At 35.7% G+C, this 27,809-nt stretch overlaps 1 protein-coding gene across 25 annotated transcripts in view; it reads left to right on the top strand.

Moving 5' to 3' along the window:
- The window catches only part of EPB41L2 (erythrocyte membrane protein band 4.1 like 2), a 132,539-nt gene that overhangs the window by 72,983 nt on the left and 31,747 nt on the right, over positions 1–27,809 (top strand). For all 25 annotated transcript variants that reach the window (XM_064413166.1, XM_064413165.1, XM_064413173.1 and 22 more), the window contains 5 exons: positions 1,836–2,311; positions 3,327–3,533; positions 16,591–16,695; positions 21,133–21,175; positions 26,982–27,057. In XM_064413166.1, coding sequence (XP_064269236.1) covers positions 1,836–2,311; positions 3,327–3,533; positions 16,591–16,695; positions 21,133–21,175; positions 26,982–27,057 — 907 coding nt within the window. The remainder of the gene's footprint in view (positions 1–1,835; positions 2,312–3,326; positions 3,534–16,590; positions 16,696–21,132; positions 21,176–26,981; positions 27,058–27,809) is intronic.

Below are 27,809 nucleotides of genomic sequence, written 5' to 3'. Positions count from 1 at the left end.
AGCCTGAGAACTAGCATACTAATATATGGATTTAAATAGCAAATTCTTTAATTTCAGTGGTCAAATAGAAAACTGCCTTTCAGAGGCCTGTTACCTCTAAAATAAATAGTGCTTATAATGTGTAATAGTCTATCACAAGCTTTAATAGTAGTATTGAAACTTGAAGGGTTTTATAAAAAATTGTAGAAATGGCTACATAACTGTAATATTTAAGCTTGAAATGTATTCAGAAGTCTCTAGTGTAGCATAAAGGTACTAACTTTTAATTTAATTCCCAATTGGGGAATGCTTTAATTTTAGATAGTGAAGTGTTAAGTGATGAACAAAAAACCCCCACACACCATTGTAGCTGCTTTGGTCTCAAGATGCTTAATGTGAATTTGCCTTTAGATAGTTCAAGGCTCCTATGTCTAGGCTTCTTAGTAAGAGAACTGTGAAAATGGTGTTTCCTTTGGCTCAGTATTGCTCATCTCTTTGGCCAGAATGGCTTCTCTTGTATGTTTAGGTCTCTATTAGCTTCCTTTTTTCTTTCTTTCACATTAGGGATTGGTTTAGCTTAACTATTTCTGATTGCCTGTGTATGTGCTTTGGAAACCTGGAGGCAAAGTGTTGCTGCTGCCCTGTGATCGAAACTAGTTCTCAGTCGGCTTCAAATGCAGTTTGAAGTGCTGTGCAGATTAATTGCATCAAGTCTGAGCTAAATAACCTTTACTCTTTTTGGGCATGAGTGGGACCAGTGGAGTTCAGCAAGAGTTCTGAACCTAAGAGCCTCCTGCCTCTAATGGCATCCAGTGAAGTCAATCATAACAGAGAGGGTTCCCATGTTATAAAGATATAAATGTGATTGTAACTAACTGCTAAACTTTAGGCCAGAAAAACAGACCATCAATTTTAAATTGTTTTCAGAAGAATAATGAATTCTAACCATTATAAACTTTTGTCTGGCTCTTGTATGCTTATTTTTGTTGGCTCACTTCAATAAATTGGAAAAAAGTAGTTATATTACACTTCTGAAGCAATGTAGCACAGTACAGTGCCACACAAATAACAACATTTGTTTATTCTAGTTAATTTTTTTCAATAAATACCGATAATGTTAAGTTGAAAGGTTATTATTGCATATCCTGTTGTTACAATACTGTGATTTATCTTTAAATTCACTGAAGGAAAAGTAAGCAGAAGTGATGAGAGTATAAGAGTTATATATGATTTTATGTTGATTATTATGAACTTCTTATTAAGAACCCAATCTTACCTTAATTAAAAACGTATGCTCCCCAGCATTATTAGTAATTTCAACAGTATCACTGACTTAATAATTTCCCAGTTTTTTATACTCACTATCATGCTCACCTTCCTTTTGTCCTATTCTTTGGTAATCTTGCTCTTTCACTTCCAATAATTTATTTTAAGTTCATAAGTGTCACCAGATAGTAGGGGCGTTGTACCTACCAGTTTTAGAGAAGGTGGTTGCTATTCTGAAAATTCATTTTCTGGGTCTGCTAAGGAGCTCAGTAGAAAGAGAACTGAAGTTACATCTGAAATAATCTTGGCTAATACCATTAGGAGAACCTTATAATAAAAGTTGCCTTTGAGTGAGCACACTTGAAATTTTATTAAGGAGAAGGAAACCATAGATCTTATCTGCAGAGCACTAAGTTTTAGCTTACTGGTCTTACTTGTGAACTCGAAATTCGGAAAGAAGTATTTCTTTAACCCTAATCAATTTAATAATCTACAAGAGTTTATGAATTACTACAAATTACTGCAAATAATTAGTCAGTAAAAGTAGTGATGCTACATACGAAAACTATCTTTATTGTTGTTTCTTTTAGTGTCAGTTGTGATAATGACAACTGAAGTTGGGTCAGAGACTGAAGTAAAGAAGGATTCTGAGCAGCTGGGACAAGACAAAGCCAAGGACAAGCCTGAGGAAGCATCAGAGACTCCAGGAGATCAAAAGTCCAGGGAAACATCCTCTGGAGAGGCTCAAGATTCTTCTGTCCCAGCACCAACTAGCCAAAGTAGTCCAAGTAGCCAGAAGAAGGAAAAATCTTCACCTGAAAGCAAGGGTATTTCTCGTTTCCTTCCCCCTTGGCTTAAGAAACAAAAGTCATACACCTTGGCAGAGCCCAGAGATGAGCCCAAGAAGAGGGCCACGGGGGAAGAGCAAGTAATTGAAGAAAGTGAAAGCCAGGCACTAGAGGGGGTGGCTCAGCCAAGAAAGAGCTTGGAAGAAGCAACTGAAAACCGGCAGAATGCTAAAGCAGATGACAAAGAAAAACACTCCGTTAGCAGTGCTGAAATACAGGTATGTGTGGGAAGGCTCGTAGGTACTTTGGTGTAATTTTAATGAAATCTGATTAATGAATTATGTAATTCATGTAAAGCTTTGTTAGGATCATATTAGGGAAAAAAAATGACAGCTATTCCAGTTGCTAGGTTCCAGTCCTGCTTTTTGTGAAGTTGCATGTCAGCTCTTCACGTTCATATTCTAGGGTGGCGAAGGCACACAGAGAATGCTTTGTATGAGGAGGGGCTGGGACAGTTGACACTGGTCACTGAGGAAGAGAAGGAGGAAGGGGAATCTTACAAGTATGTATTAATACCTGAAAGGAAGGAATGCAGAGTAGCCAGACCCTTCTCAGTGGTATGCAGTTAGCTGACAAAAGGCAAGGGACCCAAATTAAACCCATGAAATTACATCTCAAAACACAAGAAAATGTTTTTTACTCTGATGCTGATAGGATCTTTCCTTGGCAAGGAACGTGGCCAGGTGGTGGTAGTGCAGATGATAGGCCTCCTGGGGTGGTAAAAGGGCTGAGTCAGACATTGAAACAGATCAACCAGAGATATTGTGGAGTGTTTCCCTATTAAAATATCCAAAACCCAACTGGATATGGTCCTGGGCAAATTGCCCTCTGTGGCCCTAGGGGCATTGGACTAGATCTCAAGAGATCCATTCCTTCCTCAACCATTCTATAATTTTGTATGACTTGACTTTCATAAACACTGGGGTTTAGTTTAGTATAATTCCTGGAGGTTCTTAATAAATTTGTTTCTCTTTTGAAGAAAGCCAATAACTCATATTTATAAAAACCAAACCTCATTTCAAGGAAAGGGAAAAAAAGGCACCTTTTCTGGTTTGAGAGCAAGAATATCTGGTCCCTAAATTAAGACCCTAATGCTTATGCTGGTTATTGTGATTCCAGTATGTGCATAACTTTAATGAATGGTTACTGTCTTATTTATTAGTATCTTATAAAAGGAATGAACAAGTTTAAAATATCCTCCTTTCTGAGTTTGTTTAACTGTATTTTATATAGCCTTCCAAAGAAGATGGTAAAGAAACAGAAGTAGAGGAAGTTGCAGGGAAAAAGGAAGAAAAACAAGAAGAAAAAAGGGAGACAAAAGAAGTGCAGACAGCTGAAATTAAAATAGATAACATTCCTCAGAAGTCTCCAAAGAAAATCAAAACTGTGCAGTGTAAGGTGATGCTTCTGGATGGCACGGAATACAGCTGTGACCTAGAGGTAAGGCATCAAGTTGTTACATAAAGAGCTTTTTCTGTAGGGAAAAGAAAACTTGCTTTCATTGTACTGAGTGTTTAACATTATCACTAGGACTAAGTTAATGTTCCAGTTTAAAATTCCATCTTTAAAACTGTATCACTTTATTCTTAAAAATTCCCTCTGCAGTACACTAGCTGCTATTTCACAGCTCAAACTTGATTATTTTTCTAAAACATTAAGGTTTTCCTGAAGGTAGTGGGACATGTGCTAATAAAGTTTTCTTGAGTTCCTTAATTTTTTTAAAGTTATCTCAGCTGGAGATAAATTTAAACTTTTTAAACTTTAAAGTTTAAAATAAATTTTCTTCAGAAAGAAAAACTCCATTACAGCTATAAAAGACATATTTATGTTCAAAGTTCTGTTCTAATTCCACATTTTCACAAAAATTGACTGCAGGGTAGTAACCCTGGAGTAGTTGCTGGTTTGGGATTTTTTTTCCACATAAATCAGGATGTTTAAATCTGAATAGCATCTCTGTTTTAATTAAAGGCTATGTAAGTTTTATCTTCCTGGGCTTTTTCCCCATCCTAAAATGAGACTTAAATGAAGTGGTGGCATACCACAGGTCTAATATGCTATTTTGTATTTATAACTGCAGTATTTTAAGTCTGTCATGATCCAGTTAAGTCATTTGCCAAGAAATAAGTTTTCTCATTATTTGCAGCAAGAGTTTCCTGTAAGAACAATAGTAAAAGTAATTTAAGAGGGGAAAAAAGTAATGAAGAAATAATTTGTTTTATATGTTCATTTGAATTATTTATAGGACATGAGCAGTGCTGACTGCAATTTTCTGGATGAATTCGTGTTCTTAAATACATGTAGAGTTTTTTATGCTCTACTGCCATATCAAAATACTTAAAGTCTCAGAAAGCTTTATCAACTGATAACTGAAATTTCAGTTTGTGCTTTCTGCAAAAGATCCTAGTAGATTTCTGATACTCTTTTTTAGTCTTGGTTCAATATTTAGTGTTTGGGTAAATGTTGGTTTATTTCTGCTTTTACAAAGTTACTGAAATGATACAAGAGTTACCAAAAAGCAAAGAAACAAAATTTTTGCAGTCAAAGTCCAGTTGGTTGACTTTCAAGTAAATTAGGTTTTAGTTTTGGGCAATTGTCATGATTTTCACATTCCTGATGCCTCTTCCAGTTTACTATGGATTGTAGACCAGCTTATCTGTATTTAAAATATATATACTTGCTAATGGCAAAGTAAAACTGAAAAACACCTTGCTTTCATTACTGTTATTTGGTGGCTTTTGGTAAAACCCCGTCTTTTTCTAATAGTCATTCTAAACCTTCATGGTAATCAGTAATAAAATCTGAGCTAATACACTATTGGGGATTTTTCTGTTTGACTTGCAATCCTATTCCTTTTTTCTTTTAGAACTGCATCAATTTGTATTCACATAAACTAAAAGGAGTGTGAAAGAAGACGAAATATGAAAATCAAACTTCATTAATTTAGTCTCTGTTAAATTTTGCCAGTTGTTCATTCCTACTGTATGTGTCTTTATATAAGGCAATAGCTGGGAACAGGCATAAGAAGAAGGAAAGCCATGATGCAGTAGCTTCAGTGTCAGCACACAGATCAAGGCTGATCAGGATTTGCAGCAGTAACTAAATACGGAGCATTTTGTGGCCAATTAGTAGATAAAATATTATACAATTAATTAGTCACAGTGATGAATCATAATATGAGAACTTAATACTTGAGTTCAGCTATTTTATACCTTAGATTCACTAAAATCTAAATAGAAAATCTTGAATTAATAGTAATGCTTTTTTCTTAAAAAATAAATGTTGATGCATAATTCTTAGAACATAAACTCTTTCAGTCAGAAAAACTTTATTCTTCCAGCTTGTGCATGTTCTAATCAGTAAATGGTTAATGGCAAAAGCTTGAAGATGTGATTTGAAAACGAATGGAAAAAGGGAGGGTTATGGTTACGTGTGAAAACATTTGAGATGGAGAGACAAGTCCCATGGGACTTTATGGAATACACCCACCAGTACTCAGTGAGCTGGCTGATGTTCCTTCAAGGCCAAACTTAACCATATTGGAAATGTCTCAGCAGTTAGGGGATCTTCCTGGGATTTTCTTTTTTGGGGGAGGGGAAGCAAATGTCATTCCTATTTTTGAGAAACGCTTTTTTTAATGCCATCTTATGTTCTTAAAATTCATAGTTTTTTTGTATGGCCCTTTTAGCCAGTATGGTTAGATCTCACTTACTTTTGCTTGTAGGAAAAAGCAGTTGCATGAAATCTCACCTGTTTGTAATGGTTGTACAAGTACCTGTTTTACCCTGGGGTTTTTTAGTGGGATTTTTATTTTTTTGGATTAGCTTTTTGGTTTTTTGTTGTTGTTGTTTTGTTTTGTTTTGTTTTGTTTTTTTAAAGATGAATCCCTAAGTAATTGAGATCTCTTAGGCTTGTTCTGCACTTGTACAATTGCAAGCCTGCACTTTAAGACTTCATACTGTCTGGAAGGGCAGATGAGTTCAGGTATAATATCCCTAGCATTTCCTATTAACAGATTCTAAAATAGCAGCTTTTCTGTTACTGCTCATTGAATTCCATGATATATGCCAGTTGTTTAGTCTGACACCTCTTTCTTCATTTCCTTCTGTTTTCCCTTCTTTTAAAAAGCAGCATCTAGATTGAGATGCTAGATGAAGAATCCTGACAGTTTTTTTTACTTTATTTCCATTCTGTTTTCTGTCCAACCTGTTCATAATTTTTCCTGAGAGAACAGAATATCCACTGATAATAGTCTGTGTGCTTAGGAAGAAATGACATTTCAGTAGACCAGAAACTGCTCTCTAAACTCCTGTCCTCGTGATGGTTAGATTTCTATCCTGCTTATATTCCCTATTGCTTTGTGAGCTTAATTTAGTTTTAGACATATTTGTGGTTATGTTTCTTCAGCTCCAGTGATTTAAAACATTTCAACATACTTAATTTTTCATAACATGATTTTGAATAGGGAAAGAAGGAAACCTTGTTTCATATAATGTCTTGTACAAAACCCAGGTTTTGCACATACACAACCACCCCCTTCCCCACTTTCCATTCCCCTCCAACACTAAAGCTGATTTTGTTTCTTATTTTGCAAAGTAATATTTAGTACATATTAAATTGGAAGAATTTCTCAAAGATGACTGAAATAGGTTTTTTTTCAAGCTTAAAAATTGATATTTAAGTTCAGGAAAATATTGGTGAGCTTTTACAGAATATGTGAAACAGTTGTATTAGAAAAGAGGAGGCTACAGTTTTTGCTTAAGGTTGGTGTTTAATGACAGTTCATCTGGAATTAGCTTTTTTAAAAATGTATCATCTCTGAGACTTAGACTAGGCAGTAAAAGTTCTGTAGAGATTTTTCTGAACCAAGCTCTCCATGCTCCACTAAACATTTCTAGAAATTTAATGTTTACCAAGTGACAAGTGGATATCCTAACTTGCTGTGAATTGAGTTCAGCTATATTCTGAAACATTTCAGTTCCATAGTATGAATCTGAGACAGGCAGAGGGATTAGTTTAAGTGAGTTGGTGAAGTCCTGTAATTGTAATGTGGCTGAAGCAAATTGGTGTCTGTTGACATACTTGTTTTCTGTCCTGGCTACCACAGATTGGGTTTTGTAATAATAATCTTTATATTCTGAAGGATCTTCTTGTCTTGGTATGGCAAGATCCCCGTAAGCAAGAGGTTAATGCTGTGTTATTGTCAGCTGAAAAAGACATGGGGGTTTTTTTGTGGGTTTTTTGTTTGTTTTTTTTTTTTTTTTTTTGTTTTTGTTTTTTGGTACTCCCATCTTCAGATGGGAGTTTTTCAAGCAAATATATGTAAGAAATTGAATATATATGTACTATTTAAGAAAAAAATTACAAACCAGCAAAAATTGCAATCCAGTTTAGTGTTTAATTACAGCACTAAAAATTTGCATGTATGTGCATTTTGTTCCAACTTGAACTAGATCAGTTTATTTTGAATGAATTAGGTACATGCGCAAACTTAACATCTATTATAAAATTATCTATTATATAAAATTATATATCTATTATATAAATATATTATATATATTTTATATATATTATATAACATTATCTATTATTAATAAAAAGGGATTTATTACAATTTAAAGTCTAGTTAATATGAAATTGCTTTAACTTCTGCCTAATGAGACAATTTCTTGGAATCTATACTGAGTTAAAGCACCTTTTGGAAAGAAGAAGTATATGTGACATACAAGTTGCATTGAGAAATGTATCAGAGTGAACAAAAGCCGGTTTCTGAGACAAAATATTCCGAAAGTGAATTCCTGTGGTGAATGGTACAGAATAGAAACGGGTGGGAGGTGCTCAGTTGGGAAGAATATAGCTTTAAAATGTTGAGATAGTATACTTATATATGAAATTGCGGGGAAAAAAAATCACTCCTGGAGAATTAGCATGTTTTTAATGGGATATTAAAACATCTTTTCAAATGACTGTAATTTGATGCTGTTCTTCCATAGTTCAGAATTTGTTATTAAATATTGCTGTAGGAGTACAGGTACATTTGAACCTTTCTTTGTTTCTTTGCCACTTGGGTTTTACGTATTGGTAATTTTAGTTCTCTTTTGCAGCCACCTAGTATTATTTGACAGTGGAGTTTTTTCTTCTGGCTTGTTTTTGCATGTCTTTCCCATTGCCCCAGGCATGCCTCACATGGTTGATCTTTAGATTTCAGTATAAAGAAAATCTCAGATGTTTGTCTTTTTTGATGTTACTTTGTAAATTGATTTATCATCTCTGAATGTCATCTATTCTTTTCCCTGAGAACTCTTTATTTTGCCTTAGTAGATCTTCTGAGTGATATGAACTTGACAGTTTGAACTTAAAGTGAATAATTCTTTATCTGTGGAACTGTTTGAACAGATATTCCAGTTTCTTTTGTGATTATTTCTTTTTATTTCTCACCTGTCTTTGTACTTTCATTACTTTTGAATATGCAAATTTGAAGGACCTGGTTTGTAATCTTTCTGGAGTATAGCTTCTCCAAATATCCTTGTGTGAATGCCAGTGTAGCTGCAACACGTGAGGTACTCCACTGTTGCCTAGAGAAGTCCACGACTTGAGAGCTAAACCTTGTGCTAGGTGAAACCTGTTCATCAGTTCTTTGTAATTTGAAATTCTCACTGTAGTGTTTTGCGGTTTTTCATCTTTCCCAGAAATGAACTGCATTCAGCTCACCAATGCAGAGATGCTGATTTTAATCTTTCACGGTTGATAAAATGTGGTCTGTAAATAATTACTCTGCATCTTGGCTACTTGCTCTGGGGAACTAAAATTTGAGTGGGAGTAGTATTATGAACATTTATACCAGTCACTCTTCAAACTTGCTTTATATTGTTATTTTGGAACCTGTAAAGTTTTATAAGGCAGAAAAATATCCTCCATTACAATGTTATATTAAATTCCTTTAACTTTAGTATTTTACTTCCTGAAGTCCATAGGTTCCATATTAATATAATTGATTGATTTTTCTGTGCTCTGTTGCTTTAAAAGAATCTTCTGAAATAAATCACAAAATAATATTGCAGGCAAGTACTTTACTAAACAACAGGAGTTACATGTACACAATATGTGCATTCATAGAGCATGAGCAATTAATTTAATTATTTTAAGCTTAAAACTATTGTAACTCTTAAAGATAACACCTATTTAGCCTAAGAATCTTCAGAGTAATATGTGACTACCTGGAGAGATGGAAAGAGGAAGAAGCTATTGTTGAATAGTTCAGGAGGAGCATGACTTAAAACAGCTTTCACAGGCTGTGAATTATTAAAAAACTTGCAGTTTCCTTTCATTACTTTAAAGAGAGTTAAAGGAATAACAGCCTGTAAGTTTATGACACACAGTTCTCAAGGTACTGAGGATGAAAGTTAATGAGTGGTATTTGCCAAAGACTGTGACTGAACATTTGTGCTTGCTTGAAATGACAGAACGATATTAAAGGATAAAATGACCTTGGTTCATGATTCAGTATTTCAATATTTGAGATGTAATGGCAGTTGAGTTTTAATAGCTTGAATGTGCAGACTATTGGAATATTTTAAGACTTAATTTTTAGGAGCAATTTAAATTTTTTAACACAGTGCAAATGATGTAATTTTGACCTACTAATTTCCTAATAATTGATCTCTGTGGGAGGTATAAATTACTAATATGTTACTGTGAACTACTTGTATCTCTTGCTTTTGTGGAGGAAATAAACTTGCTTTTTTCTTCTCATTTTGTGCTTTTCTAGAGAGTTGTGAAGAAATTCTGTCACTGAATTTGGGATCTGCAGTAAGGATTAATTTAGATTTTCTGTTTGAAATATAAACTGTGTTTTAATAGAGAATAACAGTTCAAAGAAACAAAAAGAAGTGCTAAGTGCATAATGATTGCTAGTTAGAAGCAAACGAAGATCTTATTTGGTTTGTTTACTGCATTCAGTCAGTGGTCTAATTAAATATTTATGACAAAAGGCATTTAAAGGATGCCAGCACTGACCGTATTTTATGCACGTATGAACAAGTGAAATATATCAGAGTTGACACAGACTCTATGGTTACTTACAGTTTGCTAATACAAAGTAAAAATATGCTTGCTCAATGTACAATTAAGATCAGTCTTTAACCCTGAATTAAGAAAACTCTGAATGAAGCTGATAAGGAACAGATGTTTAATTATAGCTGAGTTTTGATTTGCAAATCTTTTTCTGACTGCTCAGATGTCTAGTCTAGGTTTATTCAAGTACTAAGTGGTCTGTTTAAAGTATGACATCTTTTATTTAGAAAAAGGAAAATAGGGATGATGTTAAATTTGACACATTCTTAAAATATTTGTCTAGATTCAACAGACACCACTGAAAGTAATGTTTATAAGTGAAGTCACCTCAGTCCCTGGGGATTTTTTGCCTTGTTCTGCACCATTGAGCACGGCTCCTTGCCAAGGGCTCCTTTGGGCCATTCTGCTTGTGTTCTCTCCTGCTGCTTTTGTGCCTCCAAGGCACCACTCATGCCCTTCCTCTCTGCCTTTCTTTGCCACTCCAAGTGTGTAGCAGGAGTGAACTCCTGTATCCCCTTGTTTTGGTTTTCCCCAGGGTTCTTGTTTGTACAAGGTACTCTGGTTTGCTGCAGCATCAGGAGCTGGCACTTTTCAGCTCTCCCTGCATGAAATATAAGTGCAGGCCAGACATGAGAGCACTTTTCATGCATCACTGGCCAAGAAGCACAGCAAAGCAATTTTTTGCGGCCAAAAAACTTGCTTGTCATCGATATGCATCATAATTTTGAAAACAACCCAGGCTGTTGCACATCGCCTCCTCTTTTGTGTGTGACCAGTACCAATCCTTATTCTTCAAGTCTTAGGCAACAGGGAGTGCCTGGTTCATATTCCAGCTTCTCCTTTCTGTGGTCTTGCCTTTGGTAGGCTGCAAAGGATGTTTTGGTTTTTTAAACAAAACTGAGGAATGCTTTAGCCTGGGCCTGGCTACAGAATTGCAATGTGTTAATGCCTCTGAGCACTGGGTCTTAAACCGATTCAGAAAAATAAAATGAAATTGAATCTTTTTTCCTCCTGTAAATATGTGACTTTGAAAATGTTTTTGGAGCTGAAAAAATCCTGGCATTTCAGGCAAATACCAGTCTCATAGTTACTCAGCTTCTGGGTACTGCTCCTGTGCTTGCCTGTAGACTCTTGTGGTTAGCCACTTTGGAGATGGACCCTCGCTCTGATGGGGAACTGTTGTTCTCAGATGTAATAAAATGATTTATTACATTTCTCTAAGGAAAATGGCTCAATAATTTCTGAAAATGAGTATAAGAAGAAATAAAATCTCTGGGGAAATAATAGGTATTGAACAATTCAAAAAGTCACTCCGTTTGGAAGCATGTCCTGCATTTGGCGAAGAGTTTGATATCTGAAGAGATATGTGGAATTCTGTCATTCTGTGGAAACTCAGATTAACTGAATAAATACAGGAAACTTAAAAACTGTACTTGTTTTTGTTTGCTTCCCCCCCCACAAAAAAAAAAATATTCTTCAAATGGTTTAATTAGCTTGAGATAATCCACACCTCTCATACCCTCAGACAGTAAATGTCTCCTTCCCAGATAGAGACATTCAATGCCTAGGCTGGGACATAATTGCCCATTCATTCCTTTCTTGCTAGTGCAGGGCTGGGAAGAAGTGTTGAGATTTCCCCCTGCCTGTACTGCTACAGAAATGAGAAGGAATAGGATAGATTGTTTCAGGTGGAAAGGACCTCCAGTGGTCATCGAGTTCAGCTGCCTGATGACCAACCCTTTAAGGGTAAGGAAGCACCCATGCCACAAGGGCTGACCTAAAGGTCTTGTCCAAATGACTTTTAAACACTGAAATGCTTGGGGCATCAGCCACCTCCTAGGAAGCTATTACACTGGTTGATCACCCTTGTGGTAAAGAAATGCTTCCTAATGTCACATCTAAACCTTCCCTGGGGCAGCTTTGACCTGTTTTCACATGTCCTATTACTGATCACAGGGAGAAGAGCTCAGCATCTGCTTCTTTACCTTCTTCAGGAAGCTGTAGGGAGCAATGAGGCCACCCCTCAGCCTCCTTTTTTCTAACATAGACAAGCCCAAAGTCCTAAGGCAGTCCTCATAGGACATTCCTTCCAGCCCTTTCCCCAGCTTTGTTATTGCCTTCTGGACATATTCAGGGACCTTCACATCCTTCTTAATTTGTGGGCCCCAGAACTGCTCACAGTACTCGAGGTGTGGCTGTACCAAAGCTGAGTGCAGCAGGATAATCACCTCTTTTATCTGAATGGTTGAACACAGGGTTTGATGCATCCCAGGATGGGATTTGCCCTCCTGGCTGCCTGGGCTCTCCCTGCTGGCTCACATTGAGCTGCTGCTGACCAGCACTCCTAGATCCATTTCTGCAGGGCTGGTCTCCAGCCACTCCTCTCCCCGTTTATACTTGTGCCCAGCATTTCTGTCCCAGGTACAGAATCTGGCATTTGCTAAACTTTAGGCCACTGACTGCCCTGTGCTCTGATCTATCCCCATTGTACTGTAGGGTTTCTCATCCCTTAAGGGAGTGAGTAGTACCTTCCACTTGAGTATCACCAGCAAACTTGCTAATGGTACATTCAACTCCTGCATCCCTATCATAGATAAATGTATTGAACAGAACTGGTAGCTGTGAATGTTTATATTGCATCAGTAGTTGGCAGCTCTTATAAAGCCAAACAGATCCATGATATCCTAATTCCCAGTTGCTTAGAAATTTCCATTGTGTATGTCAGCTGCAATTGCTTTGCTCTGGTTTGCTCTTTTTTTGAGAAGGATGTAAAGGACAGGAAAATGCTACCTCTAGTTTTATGAGGTGGTTGTATTATGAGGTGGCATCTGCAGAGTCTAAATACAGGCTTGAAATTGGTACTAGAATAACCTTGGTTACATGTGTTCTTTTTATGTTCTCACTTAAAAGCAAGCATAACTTGGCAGCAATACAGAATACTGCTGATATGAGTACTCTTGTGTTTTAAACTGCTGGCTCTGTGAGCATCTCCTCCCTTGTCAGCCTCTTGGTTGAATGTGCTCCTCTTCTTGTGGAAGCAAGGATGGATTTTCACTGGTATTTCTGCATCATAATTTGGAACATGAATATTTGTTGTGCTATAAACGCATAAACATATATATGGATGTGTAAATGTATACTTATGCATAGGTATAATAAGAATATTGATTTTAATTTACACATTGGTTGTGACTATCAGTTGACACCTCAAACACCTGGTAGAAAAGGAAATGAAATCTTTTTTTGAAACATAACAAACTGTGCAAACCATGATGCTGCCTTCTTAAAAGTGCCCTGCTCTATTAAAATATTTCTAGTTTCTGAACTGACTGGATCGCAATAGTTAACTTCATGTTTAAAGACATTCTACTAGGAACATGAATTTTTCCAGAAAAGTTATGTTATCATGTAATTTAAACTGTGTAGTAATGCCTGTCCCCAAATGGCTTACAAAGAAATTGCACTTGAAAAGTTTGGTTTTGCAAATTAAATATTCTTTTAGATTTTTAAAACTATATCACTATATCGTTCTCTGTCTATACACACACAGACACACACATATATATATATATATATAATAACAGAGTCTTTCAATTCTGCAAGTAGGATCTTATAATGAAGACCATTACTCTACTGAGAGGCTTCTTATGCTTTTGAATCCATAACAGAGCTCTATAAATACTGGTTGCTGATGGTATAATGTCTTTTCATTTTGCTGCTGTCTAGAATGTAGACTCACAAACTTGGGCTTTGTGACATGGTAGTGTTTTTCATTATGTGGAAGAACATGCACTGACAAAAAGATGTTAAAAGATACAGTGGGCACTGCTTAGTGTATCCAAGCTCTTTGTTTATTATGACTTCCTAATAAGAAGCTGTTTAATATATTTTCAGTTATACTTGCAATATATTTCCTGTAGATTTGCCTGCTTTATGTTTCTAGATGTCAAAGACTTGATATTAACTGTGGATTTTAGTATATAAACTTTCTAAAAAAGCATCTGATTCCAGAGGTGGGCTTGATATGACAGTACATATTATTTTGCACTAATCTATAGATTTCCTTTACTGAAATGTGTATAACTCAAACTTGCATTTGCAAGATATGATCACTGACCTGCATGTCAACTTTGGAAAAAAATTGGTATCTATTACATGCATCTAAGATTCTTTGAACTCTCTCTTGCTTATATTTTTTCTGCTTTCAATTTACTGCTTCTCTATATTGGTGATTTTTCTTATTAAGCTGAAGGTGAAGCTGTCAAGAAAATTAAGTGGTTACTTCAGATGCCTAGAGGAAGTAGTCATCTTTCTTGAGGAGTAAAGTTTTTTGAAAGTACGAAACAGACTGAAAATTCCCTGCTTCCCATTTCAGAAGTCACTCTGACTTCTACTTTCTTGATTTAGCCTTGCTACTTGGGCTACTAAATGTGGTTGTTTTAGAATTTTGCTTCTGTGAAAGCTTTCTGATCTTCCTGAGTAGAATGGCTGCTGGACAATGCAATTTTGAATAAATCTCTGGATTCTTGGGGAATAAATCAACAATGCCTTCACTCTTTGCTCAGTGCATACCTTCTTTCTCCCCTCTCCCTCTGGCCTTTGCCGAGCTGCGGGAGTGCTGGAATGGGGCCCGGGGAGTGCTCCACCACTGTCTGCAGGGACAATGGCCACAGTGTCACCCAGGCCTACACAGGGGCTGCCGATGGCGTTTCTGTGGAATGGCAGTGGTGTGTGGCATCTGCTGAAATCTGTAGGATAAGCAAATGCAAAAATTCCTATAAGCTGGCAGGCCTTTGAAAAGGCCATGTTGTGGCCTCTATGGTAAATGCCACAAATAGCAGAGCTGTGTTGAAGGAGTTGGTTCAAACTGGAGGCTGCATGCCAGTCATGGTCAGATTTGAACTGTGGAAAGAACTTCTCATCTTCCCACCCCTGAGCATGTGGTGTGAGCCATCTGCTCTAAATCTTTGTCTCCTGTCAGCAGGAGACAAAGACTTTCCTTAAAACCAGGCACACAGAAGTAGAGCCTGTTTTCATTACTGGCACTACAGACATAGGAATGTTTACATTCCCAGTTTCAGGTACAAGAATCACAGAATGATAGAGTGGTCTGGGTTGGCAGGTTCCTTAAAGAACTTCTAGTTTTTAAACCCCCTGCTTAGGCTAGGACACCTTTCACCTGGCCAGATTGCTCAGAGCCCCATCAAAACTGGCCTTGAACATTTCCACAGCTGGGACATCCACAGCTTCACTGAGCAACCTGTTCCAGTGCCTCACCACCTTCACAGTAAAAGATTTCTTTCTAATACCTAATCTGCACCTACTCTCTTTAAAGCCTTTATCTCTTGTCCTGGCACTACATACCCTTTCCTTCCCTTCTCTCTTAAGCCCCCTTTAGATACTGGAAGGCTTCTGGAAAGGTCACAAGAAGAACAGATCAGACTTCGGTACTGACTGCCATTTGCTTCAGCTCTAGTAATACTGAGCTCACCAAGTGAGCTTGAAAGTGGCCATTTTAAAATGCTTTTTAAGAATATGATAAAATGATGATCAGTCTTCAATTACTATATTTATAAAGCAGCAGACTGTGATATGTAAAGTAACCTCAAATAAAACCATCAGTTTTTTTTCTTTTGTTACCGACTTCCAAAATAATATTTTTTTGAAAAATAAATTTCTTGAAGATTTATTATTATTTATCTAATGAAATTTTGGGTACTGAGATTCCAGAAATACATGGATAGAAAGCAGCCATCTTATTTTCTGCCCCTCGAAACAAACCACTGCAGGATACAGACAACTATACATGTTGCATTATGTTCAGCTTCTGCTTCCTTGCTGCTTCTGCTGATCTGAGCATCAGCTCTTAGTGGTCTGCTTGTTCTTTTTGTCTTTTGAAGGTAACACAGTTTATTTTTCAGTACAGTCATATAATGGGATTAATCAGCCACTGAGATGTATACCAAAACTATAAAAATGCTAAAGTTAACATTGTAGAAACCATATTAATTTTTAGAAGATAATAGAGAAAAAGTTGTCTCACATAAAGAAGCCTTCTGCTATTTAAAAAAAAATCCAGAAAAAACAAGACTAGAGACACATAATAGTGCAGAATATTTCAATTTTTCAGGTACTGAATTTTCCTTGTGTACTTATGTTGTTTTTGTTTTGGGTTTTTTTCTGGTGTATTGAATAAAACATTGAAATTTCTCTTTTTTTTTCAAGGATATGTATAGATTTGAAATATGGTGAACAGCCGGTGTAAGAAGGCTTGTAGTTTTATAATCTGCTGTATGTATGTTTTAAATTTTCCTGAATAATATCTTTGAATAACAGCACCTGTTGTTAAGGACCATACTGATTTACTTATCTTAATTTTCTCTTTTTTTCTTTTTTTTGCTTCTTTTCCTACCCTCCCACCCCTCAGAAAAGAGCAAGAGGACAAGTGCTGTTTGATAAAGTATGTGAACACCTCAATTTACTGGAAAAGGACTATTTTGGGCTGTTGTTTTATGAGAATTCAGAGCAGAAGGTAAGCCTCTATGAGGGTTTTGTTTGTTTTTCATCACTGCCACTCACTTCAATAGTTCAGTGAGGTATATTCTATTAAATGTTTACCATTTCAAACACTTCAGTAAATTTTGCAGCCTTTTCCCATAGATGTGTAAGAATGCTTTGTTTATGAGCATGAAAGGAGTCTAGCCCATAAGTCTGTTACAACTAAGCCTTTGACTTCCTTTATTATTAATTTTAAGTTTAAAGAAAATCTTTAGCCTTTGTAAAGAGGCTGAAGCTGGTCCATCACTGGTATTGGATGCCAATTTTACAAATGAATGGCATTTGAGATGACTGCATTTGAAAGGATTTCTTAAATACCATTTGGCAACTTCCATCTTCTTTTGCACTTGCTTTTTTGTTGGGTGGTTGAGCGTATCTAGATTGCTCAGCTGAAGAAAATCTTAAATCAGTCAGTGGCAAGTGCTCCATTAAGTACCAAAACCCAATTTATCTTTTTAACATCTTAACATTTACAATTTTGGGCTGGACTGCCTGTTGCTTTCTCCATGAACTAAAGATTTATGTGTTGTTATGTGTTTTCATCTTTTTCTTCAGAAAAAAATCAGATGAATAATTGCAACGTGAAACTGGGAAAATTGCATTTATTTTAATCTGTATTTGTAGTAAAAGCATCATTACATCATACTGCATCTAAAAGTTATTGCTTTTTTTTCTATCATCTTCCTTTTAACACTATTAAAAAAAAATTAGTGTAATTTCATTATCTGAATAAATCTGAATTTTTGACAACTTCCATTCTGATAAAGCTCTTTACTAGAGTTAGTTGCTTTGGTGCAAAGCTTTCTGTGTAGTATTGAACAAAATACTCAATTCCTCTATATTAAAAATCCCCATATACAGAATGAGCTTGTTATATAATTACTTAGATACTTAATTTTTGTTCTTGATTTCTAAACCATTTCCAGACATAAGAACTTTGATGTCATGATGAAGAACATCTCTGTTGATCTTCTAATTAATATAATAATCTTATTTGTTATTTTCACTTGTTGCTTTATTTGTGCTTCTCACTATTGAAAAACTGTACTGTATATACACAACAAAATAACATCAAACAGCACTCTGATCTCTGGCAAGAGAGAAAAGGTCTAATACTAGACCTGGGATCCTTGGCCTGTACCAGAAAATAGCCCACTGAGTAGATTCTGGGAGGTAAAATAGGGAGCTTCGGGTTTTTGGAAGTTGAGCAATGAAGTCTGGATTGGTGTACGGTTATGTCGGTTTTTTTTGGGTTTTTTTCCCTCCTCTTTTTTTTTTTTTCTTTCCTCTCGTTAGACTAAGACTTTCTTGGTATTCTTCAGTCATTGGAATAGAGAAACTGAGGTCCACTCTTTAGAAAGACTCCATCTGTTTTATCTGGTTTTTCATATGTCTTTTTCCTTGGAGATTCTAAAAACTTGACTGGATATGAACCTGGGCAATGACCTAATTCAAAACTGGCTCTTGAATCACACTTGGACCAGTTATGTCCAGAGGACTCTTTAAGTGTGAATGAGTCCTTGAATTCCTTATCTATTGACTGTGACGGTGGTACTCTAGCAACACTCATAAATATTTACATAAATGAAGAGGCATTTACATAAATTGAGAAATATCTGATAATGGGGTCCTTATTCAGAAGTAGAATAGATCACTTCTCACCTGAGTTATGGACAGCACCAGGTTTGTATTTAAAAACTTCTGGAGAAATCTGGTTCTTTTTGTTATGAAGACTAAACAACCTGAGTTGCTGGATTTTGCCTTCTTCATACCAATGCATTCCTAGTCTTATTTGGAGAAACTTAAAAAACCTCTTTCCTAGCAAATTTATGTTTCACATCTCCTACTTTCTCAGAACTTTTGCTGGGTTTAGGGCCCTCTTTTTTGTTCACCTCTGTATTGAGTTACTTTTTAATCTTGGTACCAGATCTTTTTTTTCCCAGTTATTACTGTTGCCTTTTTAGATTAAAATGCCACAAATCCCTGCCCTCCGGGCCAGTCAGTACTAAACACTGAATGATGTGTTTTTCCCTTTCTTGTGCACTCATCACAGCCACTCATTTATGAGCCAGCTGTTGAATGCGACGGCAGCTGTGGCGCGTGGCAACTGAATGCCAGGCGCTCTGTTGAATTAGAGCTGCTCCCCAATGCACCATCGGGGTACCATTGGAGGAGGAGTCCCATTAACTCTTCTCCATGGGCGTTCTGTGCAGCTGGGAGAGAGGTGATGGCTTCCAATCAGTCTGATTTTTGTTAGCTTTAATACACATTTTAAAACTACTTAGGACAAATTAGTAATTAATGATTTCTTTCATTTTTTGCAAATGTTAAATTTATTAGCCTGAAGTTTAGTTAGAGATTTTGTTGCATTGCACCCTCAGAAGTTCATGAATGCTCCATTCACACTGTAATTGGTCTGTAGAAGTGTTAGAAAGCTCCTGCTCTTATGTTTTGGGTGCCAGCTGGAAATGCTGCTTTTCTGGATTTGTACAAAATACTTTTGTACTGGTAGAGAACATTTTGTTCTTCGACAATACATTACTTTGTCTCATCTATAACCTTACCATTCACAAATTAAACAAATAGATTTCTGCCTACTGGAGCAAAGTAGTATGTATACGCTTTGTCTTTTGTTTTAAAAGACAGACCTGTCTATTCTGCATTAAGAGCTCTAATTTAGGGTAGATTCTTTTGTGGTGTTTTTATCCATGACAAACGCACAGATGCAAAAAAAAACCCCACCCCTGTAATTGTGCCTATAAATGGAATATAAGCATCTGATTTTATTTGGCAGAGCAGTAATGAAAGTTGGTGGCTAAGTCTGCTTCCAATAAGCTTATTTCAGGCATGGAAAAATCAGAAAATGAACTGTGTAACTTGTGTAAAGAAGGGATTATTCTTATCATCTTGCAGCATAGTTTGTATTGTATGTTCTTTTCTCCTGCTTTGTAGTGATAAAAGATGAAGCACTGAAAGTATTATGTACTCAGAAATCCTATTTTTCTGTTGTAGTTTATTTACTTGATGCTGTGTCTAAAATGTAAGGATTTAAGATGCTTCTAGTTATTGTAGTTGCAAGAATATGGCTGTGGGTAATTTCAGAATGGAATCCTTGCCAGAACGGAAAACCTCGGATGATAGCTCTAGCTGAAGTGAGTCTCAGTTAAAATTATTTGAAGACTTACATTGTCTTCCAGGGCCTTGTCATGTCAAGGTTCTTCTAACAGAAAGCAATTTTTCTGACTTAAACAGTATAAATGGTATCCAGGATTTTGGAGAAGTGCTTTCTAACTCTTCCTTTGTAAAAATGTTATGGACTTTGCCTTCTCTGGAAAAATTGTCATAGCTATGGAAAAGTAGAGATCACAGATAAAGCAAGAAATGTGAAATTATTGTCTTTTTTTAAAACATTACAATTGTAATAAATTATAAAAATGGGGTTTTGATTTTAATTTGTAAATAATATTAATCTAATATACACATGGTGCACTGGAGATGAAATCTACTTGGACCAAGCTCATTTACAACAGGCAACTTGGTGTGTTGGTCCATATTCATAGGAGACACGTTCTCTGTCAGCAGGGGTAATCTATGTTAAAGATTTGCACTGCTGCAGAAACGTAGTTCCACATCCTCCTAATTCACACAGATCTGTGAAACTAGACTAGCATTTTTGCCTTCTTGAAGGAAGATGGACTTTGGGTGCAAAAGCCCCCAATAGAGACTGAGGGATGTGGTATTGGGAAACATTGTTACATCTGGAATTTGTTTGCTACCACAGACTGAAAAAGGCGGGTCACATTATACCCAGGATGCTCTACTTTGCTAAGTTGGGTGAGAAACATTGGTAGAAATAAGTCTTTGGCGACATTTGTGCTGGCACTGAGGTATTCCCTCAGACGTCAAAACTGCACGTACCTGCAGTGGCCTGTGAAAAAGCAGATGGCCTCACAAGGCAGTATCCAACTCTTCCCTGCATTTCACATCTGTCTGAAATGTTGCAAGACCTGCTATCAGGCTGGCTTTATGCATGTTTCTTCCATGAATGTGCTTGTGTGTGTGTGTGACCACGAGAAGAAAAGGTTCAAACTCAATGAACAAAAGTCTCAATAATTATAGTTAAAAGCTTTATGTTCCTAGTCTCTTAACCTGTTTTTTTTTTTAACATGTATAGGTAAAACTAGTGAAGAGGATTGTCTGAGTTACCAACGAATATATGTTACAGATTCCTTAGTTTCACTTCCAAAAGTTAATTTTTGGATGATCTGCCACAAAACAGTCTCTTTGCACGCATCAGTAGTAACTGAAATGTAAAAGCTAATTAATATGTTGCACAGATTATACCAAAGTATTTTTGGTATTGAGGATTTTAAATGCTGGCTGTGGTTTGCTTGTTCTTTTTTTTTTTCAGAACTGGCTAGATCCTTCGAAGGAAATTAAGAGACAAATTCGAAGTAAGTACTTCTATATTCAGATGTTATGCTCCTTTTTTTTTCTCACAGAAATATTCTTCATAAATTTAGTGGCCTGGATGTCAGTTGCTTATAGCTTTAAAATAATTTCTATCTGATAGTGATGTATTCACCTTAAAACAGGAAGCAAATCTTCTATTTCCATGTCCTGTCCAAGTAGGGGGGTTAGCATTATGCTGTAGAACTTAATGATTACACTTTATTACATGTTGTTATTATTATATTACTATATTATTATGATTAATCGTTATATTATATTAGAAACTAATCAAATATATTAATGCCCAAAAAAATCCCTTGTTTTGTGAGTAATAGCCAATATTTTTGCATCCTGAAACTGTAGATTTTTTTCAACTTTGTGCTGATGGTTGGTTGTTGGATGGAGAATGCGATCACGCAAAGATGGTCACGATTGTTGTCATAGAACTTTCTTACTTTAAAGAATCACCAGAAGAATCTACAAGAAGAGAATTAATGTGTTTTACAGAAAATGAAGATTCTTCACTACTGATCAGTCCACCATTGACTTTTTTGATAAAGTCCATCATTTTCAGAATGGAGATGGAATAGAGAGCATAATCTTGGAACGTCTCACTACAGTACTTTTCAGACTGAATCTGCTTGAAATGCCTTTTTACTTGCTATACTTAGTACATGATGAGTAATTTTTTTTACTCTGTTTGCATCAAGCTCTGTCAGAGCTCTTCACTAGCTAGGGAGTGTATGGAGAGTAAATCTAGGTGATACTCTGCTTGAGTCTGCATATCACAAAATAAGTGGCCATTAAAACATGCTAGACAGCCCCTGCCCTTACTGAAGTTATTGTCGTTGCCTTACTCATTTGTGGCCAAACTAGGGTTTTTGTTGTTTTGTTTTTAATGGAAACCTTTTGGTAGTACCTGATAGAAAAGTGGGGAGAAGAGGCTGATGATAATAGTTACAAGGCTAGACTTAGAACATGAGAATTTAAGCTAGGAAACTGACCGTACTTGTAATTAAGAACAGCAGTGTGTTATTTATAATGATAAATAGATGGTTTCTTTACTGCTGGTAACTCCACATTTTAAGGCAATACTCGTTTTTTCCAGAAGTCATAGTGGTGTCAATTCCTTTTTCTTCACATCTTTGCCCATTGATTAAATCCATTAATAGGAAGGTGTGGTTTATATTCTCATTATAGAAATGGAAGTTACAGAAACATCCTTGGAAGCTGTTTTTTTGATCCGACATGCTCTTGTGTAAGCAAACTAGACCTATTAAAACAGTGAATGTACTAATATGCAAGTAGCACCCACACTTTTAATTGAGGAAAAGTTACTGGTAGTGGAACTTCTGCAGGTCTTCAGTGAAAATCTATTAGTTGTCCAAATATGCAGGCTAAAGGCTGTTTGGTTTGGTTTTAATAAATGAAAAAAAGATGGAGGATGTTGATACTTTTTGTATCAACTTTGCTGATTCAAATGTTGATATCTTTTTTGTATTCTGTAGCACTTTGCATGCTATCTAGCCTACCAGTTAGTGTCACAAATTTGAAGTGTAAGAACCGACCTGAAGATTTTTTGGATGCACTAGACAAAGTTCTTTTTAATACTGTATCATATGCACTACAGAAATATATGTTAAGGGGGTTTGATTTTCCATACAGCATGTAGACCTACATTTTATACTGGAGAGCAAGTTATTGTATAAGGAATCATGATGGGATGTTTTTTTCTTCTCTGGTCTGTAGTATTTCGAAGTTTATAGGCATAATAAAATAAACAGTGAAGTAAGAACATGATTTAAAGGATTTTAAAATGGTGCTTGCTTACACCTATGTGCAAGTAATTAGTATAGTGTTAGCTGTGTTCCTCAGCATTAGTCTATTAAAGTTTCCAGAAACTGGAATCTTACTGCAGGCACATTTAATCCTCCAGCTACATAAGTATCAAGTAATGAAACTTTTTTCTTTTCAGGCTTAATTCTAAATATATTTGTCTTTAATCAAGAATGGAAATCCTGTGTACAAAAATACTCATTAAATTTAAGATACCTGTAAAACTTATTAGTCCATTTGAAAGTTGAAAATGACCATTGATCAAATGAACTTTTCAATCTGAGATTAGCTCAGTTGGATAGAGCCTAGTGCTAAAAAAAAACAAGCCAAGGTTGTGGGTTCAATCCCCTCCATGGGCCATTCACTTAAGAGTTGGGCTTTCTGATCTTTGTGGTTCCCTTCCAACTCTGAATATTTGGTGACTTCTTTTTCTCTTGTATGGCACAAACTGAAGCACTAACATGCTAGATAAGTGTATTTGGACAAATACATTGATCTGAACACATAAAGGTGACACTTTCAGAAATGTAGTTCAACACACAGTTTGCAGCATAATATTTACAATAATCTCTGTCTCTCTTAAATGTGAGCAACACCAATACTCTGCACATTGGGGATGTATGTGCCACCTGTGACTGGGAAAGATGAAATAAGAATCCTGTAGTCTCCCCCAAGTCATGTTCTGCAGGCTGTCTCTTGCTGTGACACAGTCCTCAGCCCCTCTGTGAGATCTCTTACTTGTAGAGGTTGGCCTTTGGCTGGGCAATTATGTTGGATCTCAGCAATTACTGATGTTACTTCAGCTAATGAACATGATCCACAAATTACTGTCTCTGTTCTCAGGGCTACAAAGGTGACAAAAATCTTGTTTGCTTTCAGCCAGCCTGATCTCTTCAGGAAAGTGAATTCTTGACTTTTTTTAACTCATGTACTTGGCTATCCACTGGCATGTGTTAAAACCTCTAATTACTTCTTTCAGGGACAGGTAGGTAATTACATTTCTGTCACTATCTTTTTGAAAATTGGTACATCTCAAGTGGATTCAGGCTTTTTCAAAGCTGAGAAACACAGCTAGAATATTATGATGGTACAGGCAACAGCAAATTACCTTGAAATAGTCAAATCTTAGATTACACAGAGGGTGTGTTGGGTCACCCTTACATGAAATGCAATTTGAGAATTTATCTGTTTAAACCAAAGGGAATATTATGTCAATTTAATGTTTTTCTAACCTGCAGCATGGTTAGTATTTTTACTGCAAAAAATACTCCCACATCACATATTTTGTGTTCTGTATGTTGTAAAAAATGGAGAGAGTTCAGATGTTCTGAGGACAGAATAGGCTGGAGAACTAAGAGAAGTTTTAATTAATTAGGAAAGAGCTTGCGTTTTAGGTGCACAGCTCTGGCTGTCTGATTTTAATGCTTATAAATTTATGGGTATGCTGAGGCATCAAAATATGGTGGTCACTTCATGCAGGTTCACTTTATTTTATATTCTTCTATTTTATATATATTTAGCTAGATATCTGTAAGAGTTGTAGCTACCTTTCATCTAAGCTGATTACACTAGAGTGTAGATTGTTATTATTGAAGAGAATTAAGTACCTGTGCCAAGAGAAGGGTTTCCTTGCAAAAGCTGACATACAAGAGATCATGAGTAAAAGCCAGAGAAAGCCTTTACTGGGAAAAAAAAAACCCTCACTGATTTTTCCCAGTTTAAATGGGATGAATTATGGTAATTGTATGCTGCTAGCTGGTTGGTTATATTGCATTCTTTGCTCTAAGAATGGGCCTAAAGTTGCCACAGCAGCATTTTTGATGTAACAAGCTGGCTAGAAAAATTGTTGACATTTCTGTAGCCCATACAACTGAAAATCAAAACAGAAAGCCTTATCAGGGACAGAATGCTAAATACAATTTTAAATCAGCTTTGGGGTTGTTTTTTTTTGTTTTGACTACCAACTCTATGAAGAGCCAGCAATAATGTGCATTATTATGTGAGGACAACTATGATTATATGCCTCATTTGTGCAGCTATAAAAAGTCTGCTTTAATGTGAAGTAGAAATGTAGTAGAATTGTAATAAACTTGCTACTCTGTATTTAGGGGATAAATGTGTTTTCACTAATCAGGTAAAATACATGGTCACCAGCTGTCCAGACGAAATCAACCTCAATATTTTTTTCAATAAATTAGCAATTTAATCAATGTAAGTAGAGATATGATTGGTTTTTTTACAAAGCCTGCTCACTCAGAGGATTTTTGCACTTTTTTATAGAGAATATAGATTTTTCAGGTTTTTTTTTTTCTTTAAACCACACCTAAGTCTCCTGGCTGCAGTGCTTTCTGAAAGTTAGCCATAGAAATGCTGACCAGAAAGAGCAATAGTAAAACAGGAATTCATATGTGACTAGTTTAACTGCAATTTTAGACCAGGAAAAATTTGAAGACTGGTTTAGTACCAGTGTGGAAGGACACATTCTTCATCCATTTCTCCAGCTCTGTTAACATGACAGCTCTCCTTGAATGCTTTTTGCGTAGATATTTTGGCCCTACTGCTCATACTCATCACTTTGGTTTACCCAGTATCAGTGTCTTTCCTTTAAATTACACTGATTCCCTGGGAGATGATGGAAGTAGGTTTGTCTAATCCATCTTTAACTGTGTTTGTTATGCTGTATGTGTTCATTATTGTTAGACTTTATTTCCAAGATATTTTTGTCTTAATTCTCTTTTGCACTGCTTCACAGTAGGCAATGTAATGATAAATGAGACCTCATTTAAGGGTCCTGCCTTATTTTGTACACAAAATTGTACAAAATCTTGATAACTGGGAATGTTAAGATACACTAAAACCCAGAGCTCTCAAAGAGAAATAGTGGCTTAACAATCAGGTGTAGAATGAGGTTCACACTTAAATAAAAATTGAAGTGCTTCAGTGAATAGCCATGTCTGAAAAACCAAAATAATTTTTGAAATGTTGGAAACATTAGAAATTTGACACACCTCTTTACCTTAAATATATATGGAATTTCAGAACAGTTTTTTTTAAGAAAGTAACCTTAAATAATGTCAGCACTTTTTTCTCGCATTGTGTTGAAAGTGGGATTTCAGTCTTTTTGTGTGGCTGTAGAAAGACACATTTTTCAAAGCATTATTTATTTGTGTAATGCAGAGTTCTAAAATAATTTACTGTCCAAAATACTAACATTCTGAAAATGTATTTTAATTATTGATGTGCGATTTAGCTTTCAAATCTTAAAAATTTTTTTTAAAACAGAGCTATGACTAAAGGCAACATTTTATGCTTTTTCAAATTATTAATCTACTTTTAGTCATGTTTTGCTTAAAAATGCATGTATTATTAACAAGTGTAACATATAAGAATTGAAATATCACTGTTATTGTAGTTGTTTAATGTGGTGTTTACCAGAAAAATATTTTAAAGTAGGAATGGCTAATATTTTTGTCTTCCACACATTCTCAATGAACAATTTATTATATTTCTGTTACATACAACAACAAAGAGCTCATTTTGATATCTCATGTTGACAGTTACTGTACAGTCTCTCAAACTCAGTTGAGACAGGAGGAGACTGTTAGCTTTGGAGGAGTTGGAAATAAACATAAATTTGATGCAAGTGCCTTTGAACACATAATATTTTAGAAGTGTTAATATATTATGGTCATTTTCAAGTTAAAAATGTCTTCTGATATTTGTGTAACTTACTGTAAAACATGATTTAAAAATAATTTTAACATGCCAATCTTCCATTATATTTGTGGGGCTCTACTTGCTAATAAAAATAATCTATGGTTCCTAGTAATGTACAGTAAAAAACAGGAAAAAACTTCCTTCGTGATTTCAGCAATTAGGATTTATTCTTCTTTCTAACATTTTTCAATAAAGTTTTTTCGTTGTTTACTTGGACTTAATTGAGATTAACAATCAGATATTTCCCATGTTTAGGTCTACCCTGGATATTCACCTTTAATGTGAAGTTTTATCCCCCTGATCCGTCACAGTTGACTGAAGACATCACTAGGTATGCACAGGTCCTAATTTTAAACTTTAAATTACTGTTAGTCTAATTTAAAAGCCACATAGAATTTCTTCTTCAGTTTCTGGGTACTGTACACTATAGATATTCTTACATACATCAACTACTTTTTGGAACAAGTTTCAAAAGTTAAAATGAAAACTTCTTGAAAAAAACTGAGCAAGAAGAATTTAATGTTAAGTGCGGATATGATTTGGGCAGCAGGTAAGGTGTGAGTGATAGTATATGAAGGAAGCTGGTGGTTTATTGCCAGACTGCTGCTTTATTATGAAACAAATGAGGGCATGTGGGTCTTGAGCAAAGCTCAAGGGATCCAAGATACTTCAGTAATAATCCAGACTAGGTGGATGAAAATGTGGATTTACACATGTGCTTTAAATAAAGCCATAAAACATAATAGAACCTGAAAATAATTGTCTTCCAAACTTAGATAGAAAATACTTGGAGTGCAGTGTATACTAAGCATTTAAAAATAGCATTGCAAGGCTGATAACTGAGGATAGAGTGCAGGGAACTGATTCATTTTTCTCACAAGTTACAGGAATCCTAAATACTTTGGTTTGGAGTTAGCTGACTCTGCTGAGGCAGGATATATGTTACTACTGCATGTTGCATTGGATCAGTCTTCTGCACACAATAAGATAGCTATGCAAGTGTGCAGCTAAGGGGATTTGTAGCATCATCAAAGCCATTTACTACAAAGTGCATTTACAAGAAGTTGTATGTATTTTCTTTAA

Source organism: Passer domesticus, chromosome 3 (genome assembly GCF_036417665.1).
Source record: "Passer domesticus isolate bPasDom1 chromosome 3, bPasDom1.hap1, whole genome shotgun sequence".
NCBI classification, from domain to species: domain Eukaryota; kingdom Metazoa; phylum Chordata; class Aves; order Passeriformes; family Passeridae; genus Passer; species Passer domesticus.
Note: the sequence above shows the minus strand (reverse complement) of the source record. Positions and strands in the feature narration are given on the sequence as shown.